The sequence below is a fragment of the Daphnia pulex genome, chromosome 5, assembly GCF_021134715.1.
Source record: "Daphnia pulex isolate KAP4 chromosome 5, ASM2113471v1".
Taxonomy (NCBI): Eukaryota; Metazoa; Arthropoda; class Branchiopoda; order Diplostraca; family Daphniidae; genus Daphnia; species Daphnia pulex.
Window position 1 is genome coordinate 6,181,111 of NC_060021.1, and position 18,842 is coordinate 6,199,952.

At 42.3% G+C, this 18,842-nt stretch overlaps 3 protein-coding genes across 11 annotated transcripts; 2 read left to right on the forward strand and 1 right to left on the reverse strand.

Moving 5' to 3' along the window:
• Positions 1-231: 231 nt before the first annotated feature.
• Positions 232-13,440, reverse strand: LOC124194733 (blastoderm-specific protein 25D-like). Of its 8 annotated transcripts, none has more exons than XM_046589042.1 (22): positions 13,333-13,440; positions 11,127-11,166; positions 10,556-10,860; positions 10,373-10,495; positions 10,162-10,295; positions 6,554-6,802; positions 5,851-5,991; positions 5,586-5,760; positions 5,137-5,241; positions 4,776-4,939; positions 4,489-4,672; positions 4,172-4,360; positions 3,910-4,089; positions 3,695-3,784; positions 3,405-3,437; positions 2,725-2,893; positions 2,359-2,648; positions 2,202-2,289; positions 1,621-2,123; positions 1,202-1,376; positions 959-1,059; positions 232-806 (listed from the first exon to the last, which is right to left on the reverse strand). In XM_046589042.1, exons 3-22 carry the CDS (start codon positions 10,745-10,747, stop codon positions 684-686), a joined length of 3,408 nt encoding a protein of 1,135 aa, XP_046444998.1. In that variant the 5' UTR covers positions 10,748-10,860; positions 11,127-11,166; positions 13,333-13,440; the 3' UTR covers positions 232-683. The 8 variants fall into 8 exon arrangements, with proteins under 8 accessions (XP_046444998.1, XP_046444997.1, XP_046445003.1 ...); XM_046589041.1 differs by having other exon boundaries at positions 10,556-10,863; positions 13,333-13,430; XM_046589047.1 differs by lacking the exon at positions 3,405-3,437.
• Positions 6,649-10,143, forward strand: LOC124194741 (XK-related protein 6-like). Of its 2 annotated transcripts, none has more exons than XM_046589064.1 (10): positions 6,649-6,789; positions 6,859-7,191; positions 7,273-7,871; positions 7,941-8,134; positions 8,197-8,414; positions 8,476-8,708; positions 8,773-8,892; positions 8,961-9,235; positions 9,300-9,562; positions 9,629-10,143. In XM_046589064.1, exons 4-10 carry the CDS (start codon positions 7,990-7,992, stop codon positions 9,974-9,976), a joined length of 1,602 nt encoding a protein of 533 aa, XP_046445020.1. In that variant the 5' UTR covers positions 6,649-6,789; positions 6,859-7,191; positions 7,273-7,871; positions 7,941-7,989; the 3' UTR covers positions 9,977-10,143. The 2 variants fall into 2 exon arrangements, with proteins under 2 accessions (XP_046445020.1, XP_046445021.1); XM_046589065.1 differs by having other exon boundaries at positions 6,657-6,789; positions 6,927-7,191.
• On the forward strand, positions 11,219-14,042 carry LOC124194744. Its single transcript, XM_046589072.1, has 2 exons — positions 11,219-11,623; positions 12,134-14,042. The coding sequence occupies exons 1-2, from the start codon at positions 11,483-11,485 to the stop codon at positions 12,956-12,958; spliced, it is 966 nt and encodes a 321-aa protein (XP_046445028.1). The 5' UTR covers positions 11,219-11,482; the 3' UTR covers positions 12,959-14,042.
• The last annotated feature ends 4,800 nt before the right edge of the window (positions 14,043-18,842 follow it).

Consider the following 18,842-nt stretch of genomic DNA (forward strand, 5'->3'; position numbering starts at 1 on the left):
ATGGGAGGGGAAGCGGCGCGAGCGCGCGCATATCGGACTCAAGAAATGTTTTCTTATTCGAGATTTTTGGAAACCTGGGAGAAAACGTGTCCAGCATTGCGTATTCCGAGCAAATACTCGATGTACTCGACCATCTTGGGGCTTATTTAACCCAAAAATTATCATCGAGGTTAAACTTAAACACACTTTGCCCAGAAGAAAATGGGAGAAAAAAGGATTTCCGTAGCCGTATGTTTTCAGTGTGACACACAATCATCATGTATTATTGAAATCTCGGTAACTAACGTTTGGTATATTTATATTTGAAAAAAAAAATTATTCGTAATGAATTAATTGTGCACTTTCGATTTAAAATTAAGGAGTTGCCTTTGATTGAAAGAATCTGACGAGCGGTAAAATAGGACTATAATTACAATAGTGAGCAGTTGCCGGGGTTTGTCTGTTACATTATTGTGTGAGGATGAGGGATTATAAGGAATTATTAGTTAAATAGCTTAAAACAAACAGAATCGACTCTCCCAATGCGCAAATAAGTCCGTAATTTTCAAAATTTTCCGTAAAGCTGTCTGAGAATTTTGATCACAATGATTGGGGGTTCCCGCAAATACACACACACACACACACGATGAATGTTATGTATAAGTGATGATTGGAATCGGAATTCGAAGAAGATGTTGCAAAAATCACATGGACAGACCAGATGCCGTGCTGTGAGACAGGTTTTGGAGATGTAACGTTTCCAAGAGGCGAGCGTTCTCCGTGTAAAGCTCCATGATGAGTGAGTCTGACGAAGTTAACTTGTCCATCTGCGAAGACAAATCAAAAAGGGAGGGGACCCGCAAATTAAAATAAAATAACACACTGTTTAATGTTTTGTTCCCTTATCAAGATGGGTTGATTGGCCTCCGCCTTACCAATCAACGCCAAATGGGCAGAGATGTCATGACACTGAGCTTACCGTTTGTTTATGCTGAAGCGACATATGACGTAATGTGTCTTGGGACGTCTTCATCATCGTCTCCAGGCTATTTATCTCGGCTTGGTGTTGAACTTTGGTTTCTGAAAATGTTTTAAGTGTTGATAATCATGATGAATCACATTCAAAATTTCATGGCCTCTACAGAAAGGCCATTTTATTCAATATTTACTTATCTGAAATTTCTAACTTCTAAAAATAGTTTGTCAAGAATTTTATTTTTACCGAACATGATTTGTTCTGTCCGGTGTTTTTGGCATTGTAGAGCGTAGCATAGCTCCCTACAACGTTGCTCCTGCTGTTTCAAACGGCTGTTGAGAGATTGAAAAACGCTAATGTCGACACGACAAGCTCGATGAGGCTCGGATGATCCACTGTTAAGTGACGGAGATCTCCTTAGCTGTATCGAAAAAATAATAAAATTAAATAATGAAATCAATAAGAAGGAAAAAAATCAAATACAAGAAATAATAAATTAATGCAAATCAAGCTTCAAGCTGATGGTTCAAATTAATCAACAACCAGTTTTTTTATCAATTAATCAACAACCAGTTTCTAGATCCTTTTTTTCTTGTTTTCATTTTTTTTTAAATTAAATTTACATTTTAATATATAATTTGAATTCAAAACAAGTGACCGGTTACCTGTCTACCATCGACGCCATCTATAGTGGATTCGTAAGACTTGCAAGGTGACAGAGATGCAGGTGACCGTTGGTTTTTGGCCCAGCCTTTGCTTTTCAAAGGAGAGTAGCCCGAAGGTAAAATGCCCGGCTTGGGAGTTGGCGACAGCGGCCGGTTTAGGTGTGGACTCGGAGGTGACTTGGAGACGGCGGGAACATTCTCGCGCACATTCTCTAATTTGGTTATTAATTTCGCCTCTCGTTCCAACACGTCGGCCAACATCAATTTTGTCGCTTCGAGTTCGGCCGTTATCACATCCAACTCTTGTTGCGATCTGGCAGCTTCCTCCTCCTTCTCCTTCTGCAGTTGCTCCAACTGCGATTCCAGCAAAGCGATTTGTTTAATCTGAGCTTCAGATTCTTCTTCCAAATCATTCAACTGCTTCTCCCAGTTGGTTCTCTCTTCGATGGTTGAAAGACTACTCGTACTCGAGTTATCGCCCTGTCCCAGTAATTCCTCGTATTCTGTCACCAAGAATGAAAGAAAAGAAAAAAAAACGATAAGAAATTTATCAATTTCATTCATTGTAATCAATAGCTTACCCTTGATTTTGAGCTCGAGGGACCGAAACTTTTCATCCGTCGAATCCCGTTCTTGATCGTAGATTTCTCTTTCTTCGTCTAGCTTGGACTGAAATAATGTAATCGGTTTAAATCTCGATCAATCCGAGCGTAAAAGTTGTTTTTCTTCTAATAATACCTGCCAATATTCGTCCAGTCTGTCGAATTCCGTACGGAGCATGTCCAATCGAGATTCCAGATCGCGACGGTCTTCCTCCAATGCGTTTTTCTCCATCTGATTTCGCTGTTTTTCATCCTCAAGGTCTCGAACGAGATGCTTGATCCGCTGCTGAAGCAAAGCCGTCTCGAACTCGACCTTCTCCTCCATCCGCTCTTCCGCTTCTTTTTGCTCCATTTCAAGATCCTCTTGCTGATGTCTGACTTTAAGGCGCAGTTCTTCGTTGTCGATCAATATCTTGACAATTTCCACTGTAATATCGATGAAGAAAAAACAAAGACAAATTGGTTAATTTGAATCAAAAGACAAGAGGGAAAACCTACAAACCTTTGACAGAGTCGAGTTCACTCTCCAACGTTTTGCACTGTTTCTCCAACTCTTCGACTTTGGTGGTGCTCTCCTCCGCCTGCAAGGCTGCAGAATCGTGCTCGCAATCCCGGCTCAGTTCCTTCTCTAGGGCGGCATCCAAGTCGGCCAGGGCCTCGGTCAAGTTCTCCTGCAAAGAAACAAGGAATACCGTCCAAGAATGACAACATGACAGATGGTGCGAAACCCAACAATGCTCGCACGATTGCCGGGTGTATACTACACACACACAGAGAGACAGAGTTTGCGCAAAAGGATTCTTGTCTTAAGTGCAGGAATATGGGGTCGAATTGGTCAATAATAGGAATTCGTGTGAACAAGTTTTACGTTGTCTGATAAATGAAAAAAAAAAGGAGCAAGGATCGCGATTGATCGGCTGTCTCTCTCGGCTCTACAGCCGACGGTTAAGGAATGCAAGTAGGAACGGATAAGACACACTGACGTAGAAAAATAGCCATAGAGAGAGAGAGAGAGAGTGGAAAGTTAATTAGGTCCTGAAAAATCAGCTGTCACTCGGGCACGTGACTTTTTTATAAGGTTAGTGCAGATTGGTTAGCAAGGGAATCAGTATGAGGTTTTTTGTTTTGTTTTCTTGTTTTGTGTGTTGTTGTTGTTGATTGTGTGTTTGTTTTTTAATATACCCGCAATAGTTGGAACAGAGAGGTTAGTTCTGGCTGTGTACGTGCAGCAAACGGCCAATCGAAGAATATCCGCAATGAAATTATTCCGGGCAGAAAAGCAGAGTCGAAGCCAAATAAGGAAAAGAAAACGGTTGATAATGCAATCAAACGTCGAATAATTTAAGCCAATCATAAAAACAGAAAGAAAGAAAGAAAAAATCAAAGAGAAAAAAATAAAAGCTAGCGATTGTTCTACGCGTTAAAGAACTCGTTATTTTCCTTCTTCCTTTTTTGTTTTTTTGATTTCTTACGTATTCTTCCTGTTTCGAGTCCTTGGAGTGGACGCGTTTCAGTTGTTGGCGCAGCTCCTTCAATTCCATTTCGTGTTCAGCTTCCATGACCTGCAATCAGAAACAAACATCAATATTCAATCGAGATGTCGATAGCCCAGGAGGAAAAATAGTGAGGGGGGGATAGAGACAAATCAAGTTTAACACGCAAGACAGGTCGCCCGGTTGGCGCTTACTGTTTGAAGTTGAACTAGATCCTCGTTCCGAATTTGCGTTTCGGCCAATTGAGCTTCGAGGGCCGACAGCTTGAGCAGGTGAGACTCGAACAGGCTCCGTTTCTCCTCGGCGTGTCTCTCCTCTTGTTGGACCAAGACGCTGCGATACTGGTTCTGGAGTGTGGCGACGCTATCGTTGCCCTATTCAAATCCACGGTCGTATGTAGTAAGTAACAGACTAAATTCGAATTCACTTCACTCATTAAAAAGAAGAAGGACGCACCTCTAGGAACTCTTCGACAATTTGAAGGCGCAGTTTTTCAAAGACACGTTTGAGCTGCTCTTTAATGGTGGATCCTCCAGCCGAGTTGACGACAGGGCCGGACTCGCACTGCTCTTGTTTGACTTCTTGCAACTGGGCCGCTAAACTCTGGTCGGCATTGACACTGCGCCCTTCTTCCTTCCATCCATTCTAAATAGATAAAGAGAGAGAGAAAAGAATGAGCAAGAGGAAATCAAGACATTGGACAAGAGAATTTCTCCCTTTGTCCTCTGTCGACAGGAAGCTCTAAACGTCAGCCGGGATGGTGACACACATACTTGATTATCAGACAGAGGACGGGGCGAGACTTCAGAGCTGTAGAGTCCCATGGCCATTGCCTCCCGCTTGCGAACTTTGCCTACGTGATCTTCGATAACTTCCTCTTCGCCGTTGCGACGTTTAACGGCGCCCGACATTGTCGGCTCCGAGCGCCAAGCTGGGCCCAGCCCAACGCATTCGGACCTGAGCGTGGCCAATGAAAACAAATACACACAATCATTAGATACGCGTAATAGCCGATGGACAATATAAAATAAAAAAGGGGCTTTCTGAAAAGATAATAAACCTGGCGGCGGCCAATTGTCCGCGAAGTAATTCGATTTCGGCAGAGAGCTCATCGGTTCGGTCACGTAGTTGGAGATTTTCGGCTGACATTCGATTTAACTGCTCGGTGAGGGAATGGCGCTGGCTTTCTTCCAAAGCTTCGCAGCGTGACTCTAATTCGGCCATCTGTATTCGACAAGATGCAATAATGAAATTTGTGAGAATGACGTGGTAAAAAAATGGAGAAGAAGAAATAATAAAAAAAAAGGACAAGGCGACTTGACGATCCAACTCGGCATGACGCATGTAAACGTCATTTCAATCAATCAATTATAAGCAGGAAAGCAGGAAGAAAAGGCAAAACGGTATAATAATATTTTTACCAGTGAAACGCCGTCGAGCTCCTGGATGAGTCGGCCGTTTGCCCTTTCGGAACTGGCCAGCTTTTCTGTCAAATTGGCGTTTTCGGCCGACAACCTGGCGTTATCCTGAAACATCGATCAGCCAAAAACCAAAAAAAAAAAAAAGAGTAAATAAATTGGATACTTCTTTATTGTCACCCATCAGCGGATGATGATAAACGACCAAACGATAATCTCGCCAGACGGGCGCCTGTTGCAGCTCATCGTCACCGAAAAACCACATTTCTTGGAACCCTTTCAAAAATACGGACAAGCCCGTCGTTGACAGACATTTACAGATAATCTCTCGTGGCCAATTTTCCTTAGCTGACCGAGACGTCTGGAACTCATACCCCCCCTTTTTCTCACACGACGACGACGACGACCTTCACGTATGAGAGGAAGTCATAATTTTTTCCAAAAAATCTCACCTCGCTCATGGCTTGCAAAGATTCTTTTAGTCGCGATTCTTCCTCTTTGGTCTGAAGCAGCTGCTGCTGCCGTTTGTCCAGGTCTTGTTGGAGCTGACTCACCAGCTGATCGCGATCGGCCTGTGCGACCTCTTGGACCAAGCGCAGCTGATCCGCGTGCCGCTGCTCCAACTGCCTATTTTAAGAAGAACGAGTCACGATTTGCTTTTATTTAGTGCTATCAAAATAGACAGGGAAGAGGGCGAGAGAAGATTTAAGAGTTTACTTGAATTGTGTTCGCCGTATGGACTCCTGTTTGGCGTGGTTCTCGTCAACTTCCTGGGCCAAAAGCGACGACCTCTGATTGGCCTCTTGCAAGTCGCTGCGGAGTTTCTCGCTCTCGCGACTGGCGTGTTCTACTGTCAGCCTGAAAACGATAGCGCCGTACAAACACACACACACGAGAGGCCATCAGAAACCAACGCGGGGGAGAGAAAATGCACAAAATTAGAAGGAAAGAAAGGGAAAAAAGAAAAAAAAACACAAGGAAGACTGGAAATATGTTGGCGTCTAATTATGGAAATCTCCTGTCCCACCCCCTTGGCTCCAACGTTTCCACAACTCACACACTATATCCAACGTCTGTAACCGTCTAGTATCAACAAATCAAGGACATTGGGCCCACGCCAAGTGGGAAAAAACGGCTACATGTTCCCGCATAAATGCTACACAAATGGATAAGAGCTTACAAGTGGCTTAACCATGATAGCGCTCACGCAACAAGTTCCAGCTGAATACAAAAAGTCCCAAGATAGCCTAACTGGGAGGGGGGGATTAATTTTTCAACAATGTCCAATACCGGTTGTGGTTATTCCTTTTTGATTATTTGAAATTTTTGTTATCATCCTATTGTTTGATTTTTAATTCTTTGCTCAAAATTCAATTTCTTTCGTGAATAATTCAACTGATAGCGAAGACAAGAAGTTTACCGGACAGACGAGAGTTCGTGTTGAATTAATAAGACTCCGGCGTGTAAGGCAGCGCCACTCGGTCCACTATTGGCCAGCAGACCATTCTCCAATCCGGCGTTCATTTCTTCTTGGAGAGCGCAGACCAGTTCACGAAGGCTAATTCTTTTGGACGGATGATGGCGGAAACTAAGCGCCTCCAGGAGGGATGAAGCGTGAACAACGCCCATTGATCGGAGGCACTCGACCGTGGCATCGTAAGTTGCAAATCTATTGACACACAAAAAACACAAATTGATATAATAAAATCGTAAAAAAAACTTTAGGGCACTCGAACAAGTTTATTTACGATCCTAAAAAGCGTGTCATGTTATCAATACGCATGATCTTTTAGTGCTGCAATCGTGACTCGATAACACTTGGCCGCGTTTCAAGTGTGTTATTTGAGGTACGACGACGAGTGTGTCCTGAAACAATTGAAACCTTGCATGACGGAACTGTCAAAAAGCCCCGCTCGATTACTGAAATGGGTAAAGCGGTCCGCGGCGTATGACCGTAACAGCAGTCGTAAGATGGTGTTTCAACCGGAGAAAAGAGATCATCTACCGTACGAAGTCGACCAACAAGAACAACATTTGAAACCCGCAAATGTCACCACGGTATCAAGAATATTTTCTAATATTATTTGAGTTGGCTTTCTAGTAATGTACAAGTCTGACTGTTTTCCTGTTCTCCAACAGATGTCTGCATGTGTTGTGTTGTGACATTTAAAAAATCAGCCCCGGGCACCACAGAATGAACCGACTGTAAACCGCGGGTTGTAAAAAAATGCAGTTATAGGCGGAACAAAGTAAAAAAAAACGGCGGATCCATTAAAAATCGCTGGCAAAACCGGATGCGGCAATCATTAACTTTTTCTGCCTGTGGAATTCAAGGACGCGCATCTTTTTCGCACTTTTCTTTCAATTGTTAAGTCTCCATTCAGACCTGATTCAGACACTCTGTTGTAGTTTTTAAGGCAGTTAGCATCGGCCTTCGTTCCATCCTTAGTTTTTCAAAAACATCAAAGACGCCCACGGGGGCCCAGAACAAAGAAGGAAAAATTCGGCTGCCACGTCGTTGCTAGGTGACGACAAGCAACACAAAACGTCAAAATTGTTTCCGCATGGAGCATACGTGAAACCAGAAGCAGCATTCCAGTGCACAGGGGGGTGACTCACGCGGTGAACTGGCATCGAGTTTCCAAGCTACTAACTGTTTACCAATTTATGTAGGCCAATGTGGAGCTACTGAGTCTCTTCTCCCCCCCACCCTTTCACAGTCGATTCATACTGACACAGTGAGAACTTTATTAGTAGTTATATCGGCTATTGTATGACTGAATTTATAACTTGTTTCGTGATTGCAGGACACGCGGTACCTATCATAACTTAGTCTGGCAGCTACAGCATACAACAATGGGTGATAAAAACAGTGGAGGACCCCATGTCATTCACTTTTCTTCTTCAGTGGGCCCCGGAACTCCTAGCAGTATTTCAACCACAAACTCCTTGTACCCTGCCCTACCCAATGAGGACACCATTTCACTGCCTGAAACTAAGGGTATTTCAATAAAAAGAGATTTACAACTCAATTTCTTTAGTGCAAGGTTGCTGTTTTGGCAGACAATGCATTGCCAATGACAGACAAAAGCTCACGAAGACAGGGTGCCTTCTCTGCCTTCCCAAGAGTGAATGTTCATGTCCCACAAATGATGGATATCAGCTCGTATATCCCTCCTGTGAGGCCTCCTGCTTTCTTGAAAGAGGTACACAGAATCCCTGGCCAAGTTGGGGACCATGTCAACAGAGAAGTTCGCAACATAGGCAGCAACATCAACAAAGTATGCTACAAATAATGAACAAAGAACTGTCAAAATTAAACGCACGTATTTTCCTATTCAGATCATAGATCGTGGAGATGTCTATCTACACAAACCTCCTCCACTGCCAGAGTTTAATAACTGGAGCATTTTCGGTGTCTTATTTTCCATTTTTGGTTCCTTTTTCGATCACGGTTCTGATATAGCTACTGCCTACGTGCTCTGGGCTGAGCCAGACTCGATTTGGTGGTTTTCTCTCACCGTTGTTTTGATTGTCGTACCAACAGTCACTGTCAACGCTTTCAGTCTCTACTGGTATCAACTTTAAACATTGTCTCGATCAACGCATCAATGCAATTTACACTACTAAATCAAATAGGTATCTCAACGAAGATTATCAAGCCGCAAGACGCATGTTTTCATCACGACCGGGATTCTCAAAATGTTGGTGGGGTTTCCGCATCATCGTACACATTCTCCTACTGGGCCCTGTTTTCAGGTGATTTGAACTTTAAACATTATTTTAGCGGAATAATAATGTAATCTTAACAATTTGTCTTGCAACAGATACATCGATTTGCTCTACTACGGAATCAAAAGTCGCAAGTCTCGATTGCAACGCATCAACGTTCAGGGACCCTATTGCCCATGGCCGAAGCAACAAACTGAAATAAAGAAGCAAGTGGATTATTACAATCTGCTGTTGCACGAGGAACGCGATATTGCCATCTTAGACCTGATGCACAGTTTCATGCAGGATGCGCCCCAGCTCATTTTGCAGATTTACATTTTGGCACGACGCCCTCCTCAGACGCACTCAGAAAACGATTACATCATCACAGGTGCATTTTAATTTGTTTTTTGAATCTCCCGCGGTGAATTCATTCTTTCATTGAAATTCTACAGTCCTGGTGCAGTCATTTTCATCGTTAACATCTCTCATGTCTTTGGCTTGGTCCCTGACTAGCTATCAGAGAACTTTACGCTACGCCATGCCGGATAAGCCTCAAATGAGTGTAGGTGGATCAGCAACAACATTTCTCTGGCACACCTTTCAAGTTGCCTCTCGCGTACTAGCCTTGGCCCTTTTCGCTAGTGCACACAAGCGAGAGGTTTTCATCGCATTGGGCGGACATTGGGGACTGATGGTTATTTGGATTTTATTGCAGGTACGCACTCGTGTAAAAATCAAGGCATTAAACTTAAGTAATTGCTGTGGCTTCCTTTCTTTACAGCGCACTCATTTCTGCGGGACGCCTGACGGAAAGAGAAACAACTGCGGAGAATTCTTTTACAACATCGTCGTCGGTTGGATGTTTACATTCGTCATGATCAACGTGAAAGCGACTGCCACCAGAGTCAAGTACTCGGTTTACTACTTGTTGATGGCAGCTGAAAATACGACTATGATAGTCCTATGGTTTCTGTTACCTGAAAGCGCAACCCACTGGTATCACCTTCCCGCCCTGATCGGTACTTTTGTGTGTTTTATTCTTGGTCTCGTGTTTATGTTCCTATACTACAGACACTACCACCCTGATGGCAAAATGCCTAACAAAAATCAATCTCCTAAATTGTTCTGAGTGCAAGAAAACAGTATTAACGAATGTTCTTGAGCCTTATTTTCATTCTGCCGTGTTTTCCTATTTACTTACATATCTCTCGCTCTCTCTCAGTACATCAACCTGGTACATTTCTCAAATTCCTGTCATTTCCATGTCATGTTGACGAATACAAAGATAAAACTATATGCACGGTTTCGACTTACCCTGTTCCAGCTGGATCGATATTGCTGAAGAGAGCCATTGTAGACTGCGATGGCATCATGAGCATTTCTGAGCGAACTGACGACCCGTTATTTCGATTTGTAGATGCGATCCCCCAGTTGTTTGGCTCGTAGTTCTGAAAACATCCCGTATTGTTGGATAATGGAATTTAGTCGTAGCTCCAGTAAGTAAGTTGGCACGATGTACCCATACCTCGGCTTCCAAGGAAATATCTCCTTTTCCGGGCCTGACGTTTTGGAATAAGTGTAAAAATTCACCGAAGCTGATTCGACCATCGTGGTCTAAGTCAAGTTTGTCAAAAAGTTGAGCTATCACCTGCAAAGAAATGTAAATGTTTAATGCAGTGAATGACACTGTATTTTTTCGTTAACTCACCTCATCTGATAATTTCTCCATTCCAATGCACTCACAAACGAGTGCTAGCTGTGACTGGTCTAGGTACCCATCTTTGCCAACACCAAGTTTCCCCCATGTTGTTCTCAAATAATCTTCTTCACTTTGATTTATGGATGGAGTGGAATGGTGATCTTCAATGTGGAAATTGCTATTCTTTCCTGGTACTTCCATTACTGGTTCATTAATTTAAAAAGATGGAATGGAACAGGAATGTTGGTTTTCTTTCTTTTCTGTCACAGCCACATGCCAAGGATGTCAAGCTTTCGTTCAGTCCCTGAAAAAAGCTTCTATAATGAGAGAAAACAAAAAAGAATAGGAAAAGTGAATTATGGGAACCGACGAACGAACTGCCAAGGCTAAAGACACACACTATAATGATAGTCCAATATATTCCCATCGAAAAAGTTACCGAGTAATATCTCAGCTCACAACATCATCTATACAACTAAAAATATCGCGAATCCAACTTGATACGTCGAGGGGAAAACACTGAAACCAACACTGTGACATAAATACAAGAACAGTGAAAATGTAACACGAGCCGACTTACACATTTAGAAAACGAAAGTTTTGCACAGGCCAGCACAAACCTGTTGAGTATAAAAGATAAACAAACTGGACAGTGCGGCAACGCAGGATAGCCAGGAAAGAAGAGAGGGGGAGAAGGACCTACCCAGACAAAGGAATAAGAGAGGGGGACTCAGTGCTGTTGACGATTGTGGCTAGGCGAGTAGCAATACAAAGCGTTCTTTGCAGCAAACAGGTTCACGTGTTAATTTCTATATCAACAGGTTATGGGCCCAGCTGTACGCACAGCTAACAGCTACTCTGTCTGAACAATTATTTTTTTTTGTGTGTGTCCCCGGCTAACTGTTCCCAAGAAATTAGAAATTCTTTTCTGGAGTGATGGAGAAAGATGGCCGCCGCCATGTTGTATGGTGTCTGAATGGGAAAAACTACGCGTCTTGGAAATTTGGAATGAAGCTGGCGTTACAAAGTGTTGAGCTTTGGGAAGTCGTGAACGGGACTCAACGGCAACCTGCTGAAGTAAGTTTATTGATGATTTATTGTTTTCTTTATGTGTGTGATCCGTGCCTGACAACAACGCGATATGAGATGCCTATCTGTGGCGTGGTACCAACTATTAAATTGACAAACTTAGATCCCGGCGTGAGTGCTTAATCTCTGCCACTTGATTTTGTTTTTTGTGTGTTTGTGTTTGCTGGACATTTCTCTTTTTTGTGTTTCTTTCTCAATCTGTTTGGTCACTCTGGCTAAATTCCATCATATGATGGTGGACAAGTGTGTGCTAGAGTTGCAAGCATCTAGGAGACAGCTGAGTGTTTTTCCACATCGAGATGATGTGAGGGAGATTCCACATTGAGATAATGTGAGAGGTATTCCACATCGAGATGATGTGAGGGAGATTCCACATTGAGATAATGTGAGAGGTATTCCACATCGAGATGATGTGAGGGAGATTCCACATTGAGATAATGTGAGGCTGCCATGGATATCACAAACCTAACCATCTTCTCGTTTTGTTACCACAATCAGAGACGCAATGCTGACCAGGTGATTGAAAATGCAGCTGATATAACCAACTGGAACAAGAGAAATACCACGGCAATGCAGAACATATTTGGCGCCATCAAAGAAGACCAATCAAGGATCCTGATGTCTTGTAGCACAGCCCAAGAGATGTGGATGAAATTGGAGACTGAGTATGAAGAAGATGCCGCAGACAATGCACCTCTATTGTGGACAAAGTTCTATGGATGCACATTTCGACCAAGCCAAAGTGTATCAAGCTTCCTGACTGAGTTGGAACAGATAGCATTCCGTCTGAAGAGCCTCAACATAGCTATTGATGATAATCAAATAATGGCAAAGATACTCATGTCGCTTCCTCCAGAGTTCCGTGTTTTTGCCTTTGCATGGGACAGCACGCCTGTTGCAGAGAAAACTCTCAAGAAACTGACTACTCGCCTTATAGCATTGGACAAGAGCCTGCGCAACGACGAAGAAGCAAAATCGACATCTGATACTGCCTATCTCAGTAAGCCGAACAGAGATGAATCACAGCACAAAGAGCAAGCACTTCCTGCCCAGTACGGTCAGAACAAAGGAAAAAGCCACCCTTCCAGTCAACATGCTGGTATACCGAGAACATGCTGGGAGTGCAACTCCACTACGCATGTTAGAGCTCAATGCCGTCAATACAAACGCCGGCGTGAGAGAGAAGGAGAAGAAGCGGACAGAAAAAGGAAGCGTTACGATCGACATGACAGAAGAGATGATAAACTATGTAAGCTCCCAGGAGCAACTGGCCGATGCACTCACGAAACCCCTGGCTGCTCCACGCTTCAAGTATCTCCGTGACAAGATTGGCGTTCGGGGTGTAGGGGAGGTGTAACTGAAGAGTTAAAGGAGGCTGATATTTCTTTTCTTATTATTTGTCTTGTGACACTGAACCTAGTATTTATGTCTGATTCAAATATGCTGTGTATTCTGTGCTCATGTTTATTTTTGGGGGTCCAGTTTGAGGGGAGGTGTTGAGTATAAAAGATAAACAAACTGGACAGTGCGGCAACGCAGGATAGCCAGGAAAGAAGAGAGGGGGAGAAGGACCTACCCAGACAAAGGAATAAGAGAGGGGGACTCAGTGCTGTTGACGATTGTGGCTAGGCGAGTAGCAATACAAAGCGTTCTTTGCAGCAAACAGGTTCACGTGTTAATTTCTATATCAACAAAACCCGCCTGACTCTGACAGATAACTCGCACTGACTAACAAAAAAAACTGTAAACTGAAGTTCCAGCTGCCATCTAGGAGCAACAACAAGCTGCCTCCGGCTCAGGGCCGGAAATGGAGGGAAAAATAAACCTACACGGCCACCACCTGTGTGTGGGGAAACCTCCTTCCGCCGATGCTCTTTTGTTAAAAGAGAAAGAAAGAGAGAAAAAAAAAACTATTTTTATGTTTATTGAAAACACTTTTGTTTGAATCGTAGGTGTGTAGCCTAGTGAATTCAATCGGTGCAGGTGTATAAATTCCCAAATCGATATATTGATCAAGGTAATGTGTACACAAAAGTATTATCTTTTGTTCGTGGTCTCTCTCGTGTTTGGTATCAGCGACCCGGTGACCGGCTCGTAATCTGCCAATCGCGTGCTGTCGAAAATGTAACTTTTAAAGACGATCACGTAAAAACAGTAACCTTTTGTATATAGATCATCAGCCATATGCTATTTTTATAATGCAGGTAGGTAGTCTATATTTACTATATTGTCTGCACGTGGCCTACATAACCGATCAAGCTGAGCCAACAGGACGCAATGAGAGAAAGGGGAGTTACTGTTTTGTGTTTTTGGCGAACTTCAAACAACGAAATTGTAAATCCGACAGACTTAATCTCGACAGTGGAATGACGAAATAATTTATTAGAGAGAGTGGGACAGACTGGGGGGGGGGGGGAATAGGCAACTTATAATGCAGTTAAATTGGCGTGACGGGGGTTTCCATGAAATTCGCCTGTATGGTCGGATCACGAAGCCTTACACAACTTCAAAGGTGACATTTCCAAGTGAAAAGATAAAAAGGTTTGCTTTGGTTTCAGTTTGATCTAGTCCAATTAGGGACTTGACAACATGAACCTTCTTTTATTTCTGAAATATCGAATTCTATCGGTCAGTCTTCTGTTTTCGCTTGACTTGCACTTTCCAATTTGTTGAGTACGTTAGTCTATATTTTGCAAGGATTATTTCGCGTTTACAGCTCGTGGGATTATTGCCAAGAAATCTTTTTATATCTCTTTCTCTTTTCCAGAACCTAGTGAGAGCGGTGAGAGCTATAGAGCAGATCAGTCTGATTGCAGCGAAAGGACTCTGCTGGGAGCTGCCGAGGAAGTCACTTTTCAGTTATAGTTCGTGAGAAAATGGGACATCATTTGTTTCTTAGACCAGACCAGTTCATCAAAATCGCTGAGGCACACCTCGCAGGCGATTATGAAATAAACAAACATTGTGAGAATAAATCGAAATGAGAATTGACTGGAGGCGGTGTTATATATATTGGTGAACGGATGTTCGGTTGATTAACAATTTATGGAGGGGGGCTTGCAAGTTTCCGCGTGGATTGTTCCGGTTGTACTTTCGAATCCTACATGCATACGCGCAGACTTACCTAACATTAGTCGAGCTAAGTGGCCATGAATAGTTCCTCCCACTGGGCTAGCTAGCAGCTATTACATGATTCCAAACCTGGCGGATGACACTGGACAGGCGACTGGAGCTGGCTGTCTGGCGATTACGTAATGCCACATCATTAATGTTTTCTCACTGCTTATTTTCATTTTGAGTTATTAGACTTGGAGTCTTCCCAACATGTACAAAGATTAATCCGTGTATTTTTTTAAATCACGTGTACATACGTATTTTTTAAGTCGGAAACTTTCACTCTTCATATTCCAAGGCTCGAAGTCGAGTGTAGGACGTTGTTACCATTAATCATCGTCAAGATTTGTTTGTATATCTTCACATGTATACAGCAAGGGCTGGGTCCGAGCTGGAAAAGAAAAAAAAGATAAATTGGTGAGTGAAGGTTCAAATTTAGAAATTGACATCTAACAAGTCGCATGTCATAACAATTTCACCACAGCTGAGTAACTGCTTGTTACACAGTGGACAAGTGTGCACACTTAACATTCATAATAACACTTAACATTAATAAAACATGTTTTGTTTAGCGTTGAGTTGCAAAGGAGGCGGCAAACTTCATATGATAAAAATATTTGCGAGGGGTTGGCAACTTTAAATTTGGGTGTACGAGGATTCAGAATCTCAAAGATTCTAGAGATTCTGAGGGATTCTGAGAGATTCTACGAGGATTCTGTGAGATTCTGAATCAAGTTTCCCCCCCCCCCCCCAAAATTCCGCTAGGGGCGCTACTAGTCATTGGCCCAGTTTATGTACAGAAGTATGCATTGTGTTACGTAGTGGGCGTAGCTCCGTTTCGGCACGCTCCTATATACAGCTTAATAGACATGTAGATCTTATTATATTTAAGATAATTTACTGATAAAAAAGGTGGGGATTCAAGTAGGGTGATGTAATCTGATAGTTAGAAATTCGATAGGTTTGAAATAAAAGTCTATCAGATTATTAATTTTAAAATAAAATATACGGGGAAAATTAACCGCAAGTGACTTTAGCTGGGAAGTATTGGCATTTTATCAATACAGTTTTTTAAATCATAAATTTGTCCCACCCCATCCTCCATTGGCATGTAGACATTGGGACTAATAACCACAAGGACTAATCGAATGCGTCACTAGAACGCGACACTAGAACGCCCTTCCGACACTAGAACGTCCATATTTTAGCCACGACATTAGGACGGAAAAACCTCTAAATTCCGCTGCGGCACTAGAACGTCCACATTTTAGTAACGACAATAGGACGGAAACCTCTGCGACAGTAGAACGGTTTTTGCGACATTAGAACTTAGGGAATGATTCTTTGTCACTAGATGTATTTTGAATGCGTCACTAGAACGCCCACCCGACACTAGAACGTCCATATTTAAGCGACAAGTAGAACGGGAAAAAATATTGCGACACTAGAACGGCTATAATAAAATCTGCGGTGGGGTTTCATTCTTTACCGCTAGATGTAGGAGATGTATAAAGTTTCCGATTAGGTTGCGCGAATTTTAAAACATCGAATGCCAAATGGATGGATTGGTACAGTATAAAAGACAGGATAAGAACGGCATGCAAAGTATAGCGAATCCTATATGTTAATCCCTAAATACGCTATTCTTTCTGAAATCCTACATATTATCATAGAAGTAGTATTCAGGATTTTTCAGTTTCAAAAGTCTCGTTTTCGTAGAAAAGATCTTATTAGTTTTAAACGAAATAAAAATAAAAAAATTTTAATGAAAGTGTTTGTATTACAAAATGTGATAGTAATGGGGAGACACACGAACTTCGTTATCGTAATAAAAAGAATGCAGCGGAATATCGAAAACGAAGTCATAAACGAAAACGAAGGTAGGCCGCTATTCAGAGGGGAAACTATGAACGAAAATCTCGCGAAAATCGGTCTTGGCAAAATAACGCAGTCTCCAATTACTCTATCACAAAAAACTTTTCCACTAATTATTTTCTGCAATCCTAAAGAAATCTGCGTTCCTCTTTTAGGTAGACAAACGTTGCAAAAATACCGTGCCCACGGTACACAATCTGCCTGAAATTGTAACCGATTTCAGAATTTGAAATTTTGAATTCTCTGTAATGTCGTATCTCTGACACACTAAATTGCTCCACCAGGAATGATTGACTCCCACATGGAGATTACCAGATTTCTGTAAACAGAATTTGTCAACATTTGAAAAGAATGGTCCCTTGCCATCAGGTTTCATGTGTAATCCGGCGAAGTACGAAATCCACCGGACAATTGCAAGCATCATAGGCATCATCAATAGGCTACTGGTTACACTCAAATGCTCTGCAGGTGTGTCGATCTTGTTATTACTGTTTTCTAACACATTCTTCGTGATAAAAATGACGTGCTCGGTGAACTGCGTGTGTGATTTGTTAATACAACCTGACCAGTGTTATAAAAAAACTTTTCCACGAGTGCCTTAATTTGGTCAAAGAGGATAGGGTAGCCTACAGAGCAGGTGCCATTTCGTGGCCTACTAGTTCCTTGAAATGTTTCTGGATTTGAGTACCGAATTTTTCGTTGACGCACAACAACATCCGCAGAACGGAAGAAGGTGTCCCACGAATGAAAGTTACCGAGTAGTGCTGATTATTATCTTTACATTTGACTTAAATTGTTCGCCACAAGCTGCATTAAAAACAAGAGTTAACCAACATCGCTTAAATTAGTTGTGAGCTTTAAAGAATTTACGTTTGATTTCCGATCAATTACTCCGCCTGAAGGGGTTGACGTCGAAAATAAAATCGGTCGGGGAGAGCGTGGCTGCAGACAAACGCCTCCGAGTGCACAAAGGAAACCAGTCATGTTAGCCCACTCGTTGACTTGATCCTAGTTTGAGTAACAATGTAATAAACATGCCTGGGTATTTCCACCCCCCCCCCCCCCAAAAAAAAAAAAAAACAAGTTCCGTTCGTGTTCCATGCTCTAATGAGATGCTCTCCGGTTGCCGGCTGATCGGTGAAAAGATTCATTGGTTTGGCCTTCTTCCACGCGAGCTTTCGGATAAGACTGTAACTCCTTGGTAGCGATATCCCAATATTTTAATGTATCTTCCCATGCCAAAGAAAATGTTAAAAATTGGATCTAGTGAACTATTTAAATTAAATGGAATTTAACCAGTAGGAACCCAGGCGTAAAATGTTCAATTTTACGTATAAGCAATGTCATTATTCGCTTCTGTAAGGCAGCGCGCCCTGAAAACATGGAAAAAGTTAATAATGAACTCTATCAGGAATTGAGAAGAAAAATTAAAAATAACAATGAATGTCAAAATAATTTGAAAATGAAATAAAATAAACCGAAGAACAAAGCCCAGGTGAGAACAGTCTACTAATGTTAGACCGCAAATTACCGTGCTGTAGTTGTTGGCAGGGAGCACGAGAATCCAAGCCGGCTGTAAGTAATGGTGAATTGTGAAATGGAAGACAGATTCATTTACAAAATGCGCTTAAGTCCCGTGATTACATGGATGACAAAGATGCGCAAAGACGGAGAAGACGAGAAGATACAAAGGAGAGGATAAGCGATGATTTTACTGGTTGTGAAAACAGTGGAAGCAGCGGCAAGTTAATTCCTTGTAGACGTAGTAAACAAAGATTGCGGCCAGTTAACAGCTCAGTGAAGATGGAACTGGAAGGAAAGTGAACGACCGAGGGGTGTACGGACGAATTATGTGAGGGATGAAGAAGAGAGTAAAAAAATGGGGTGGTTTGAAAAAGATGAGAAGCATATAATACATTAATGGAGCTAGACTATAATATATATATAGGCCTATATACATATAAAGCTTCTTCATCTTCTCATTACTCGATATGTTTTTTCTTCTTCTTCTTCTTCTTCGGTGCTCAATAAAACGTCAAACAGTGTTGTTTACCACCCCCGTATCTTCGTCCGATGCTGGCGCGTTTACTCTATAATATTATGCGCTGCACACAGCTTTAAGTGTTGGTACTGTGTATATGGTTTATTCACGCGACAGCCAACACTATGGTCCTTCAAGAAAGGAGGGGGTGAGCATGACGTAACGCCTCAATTATGT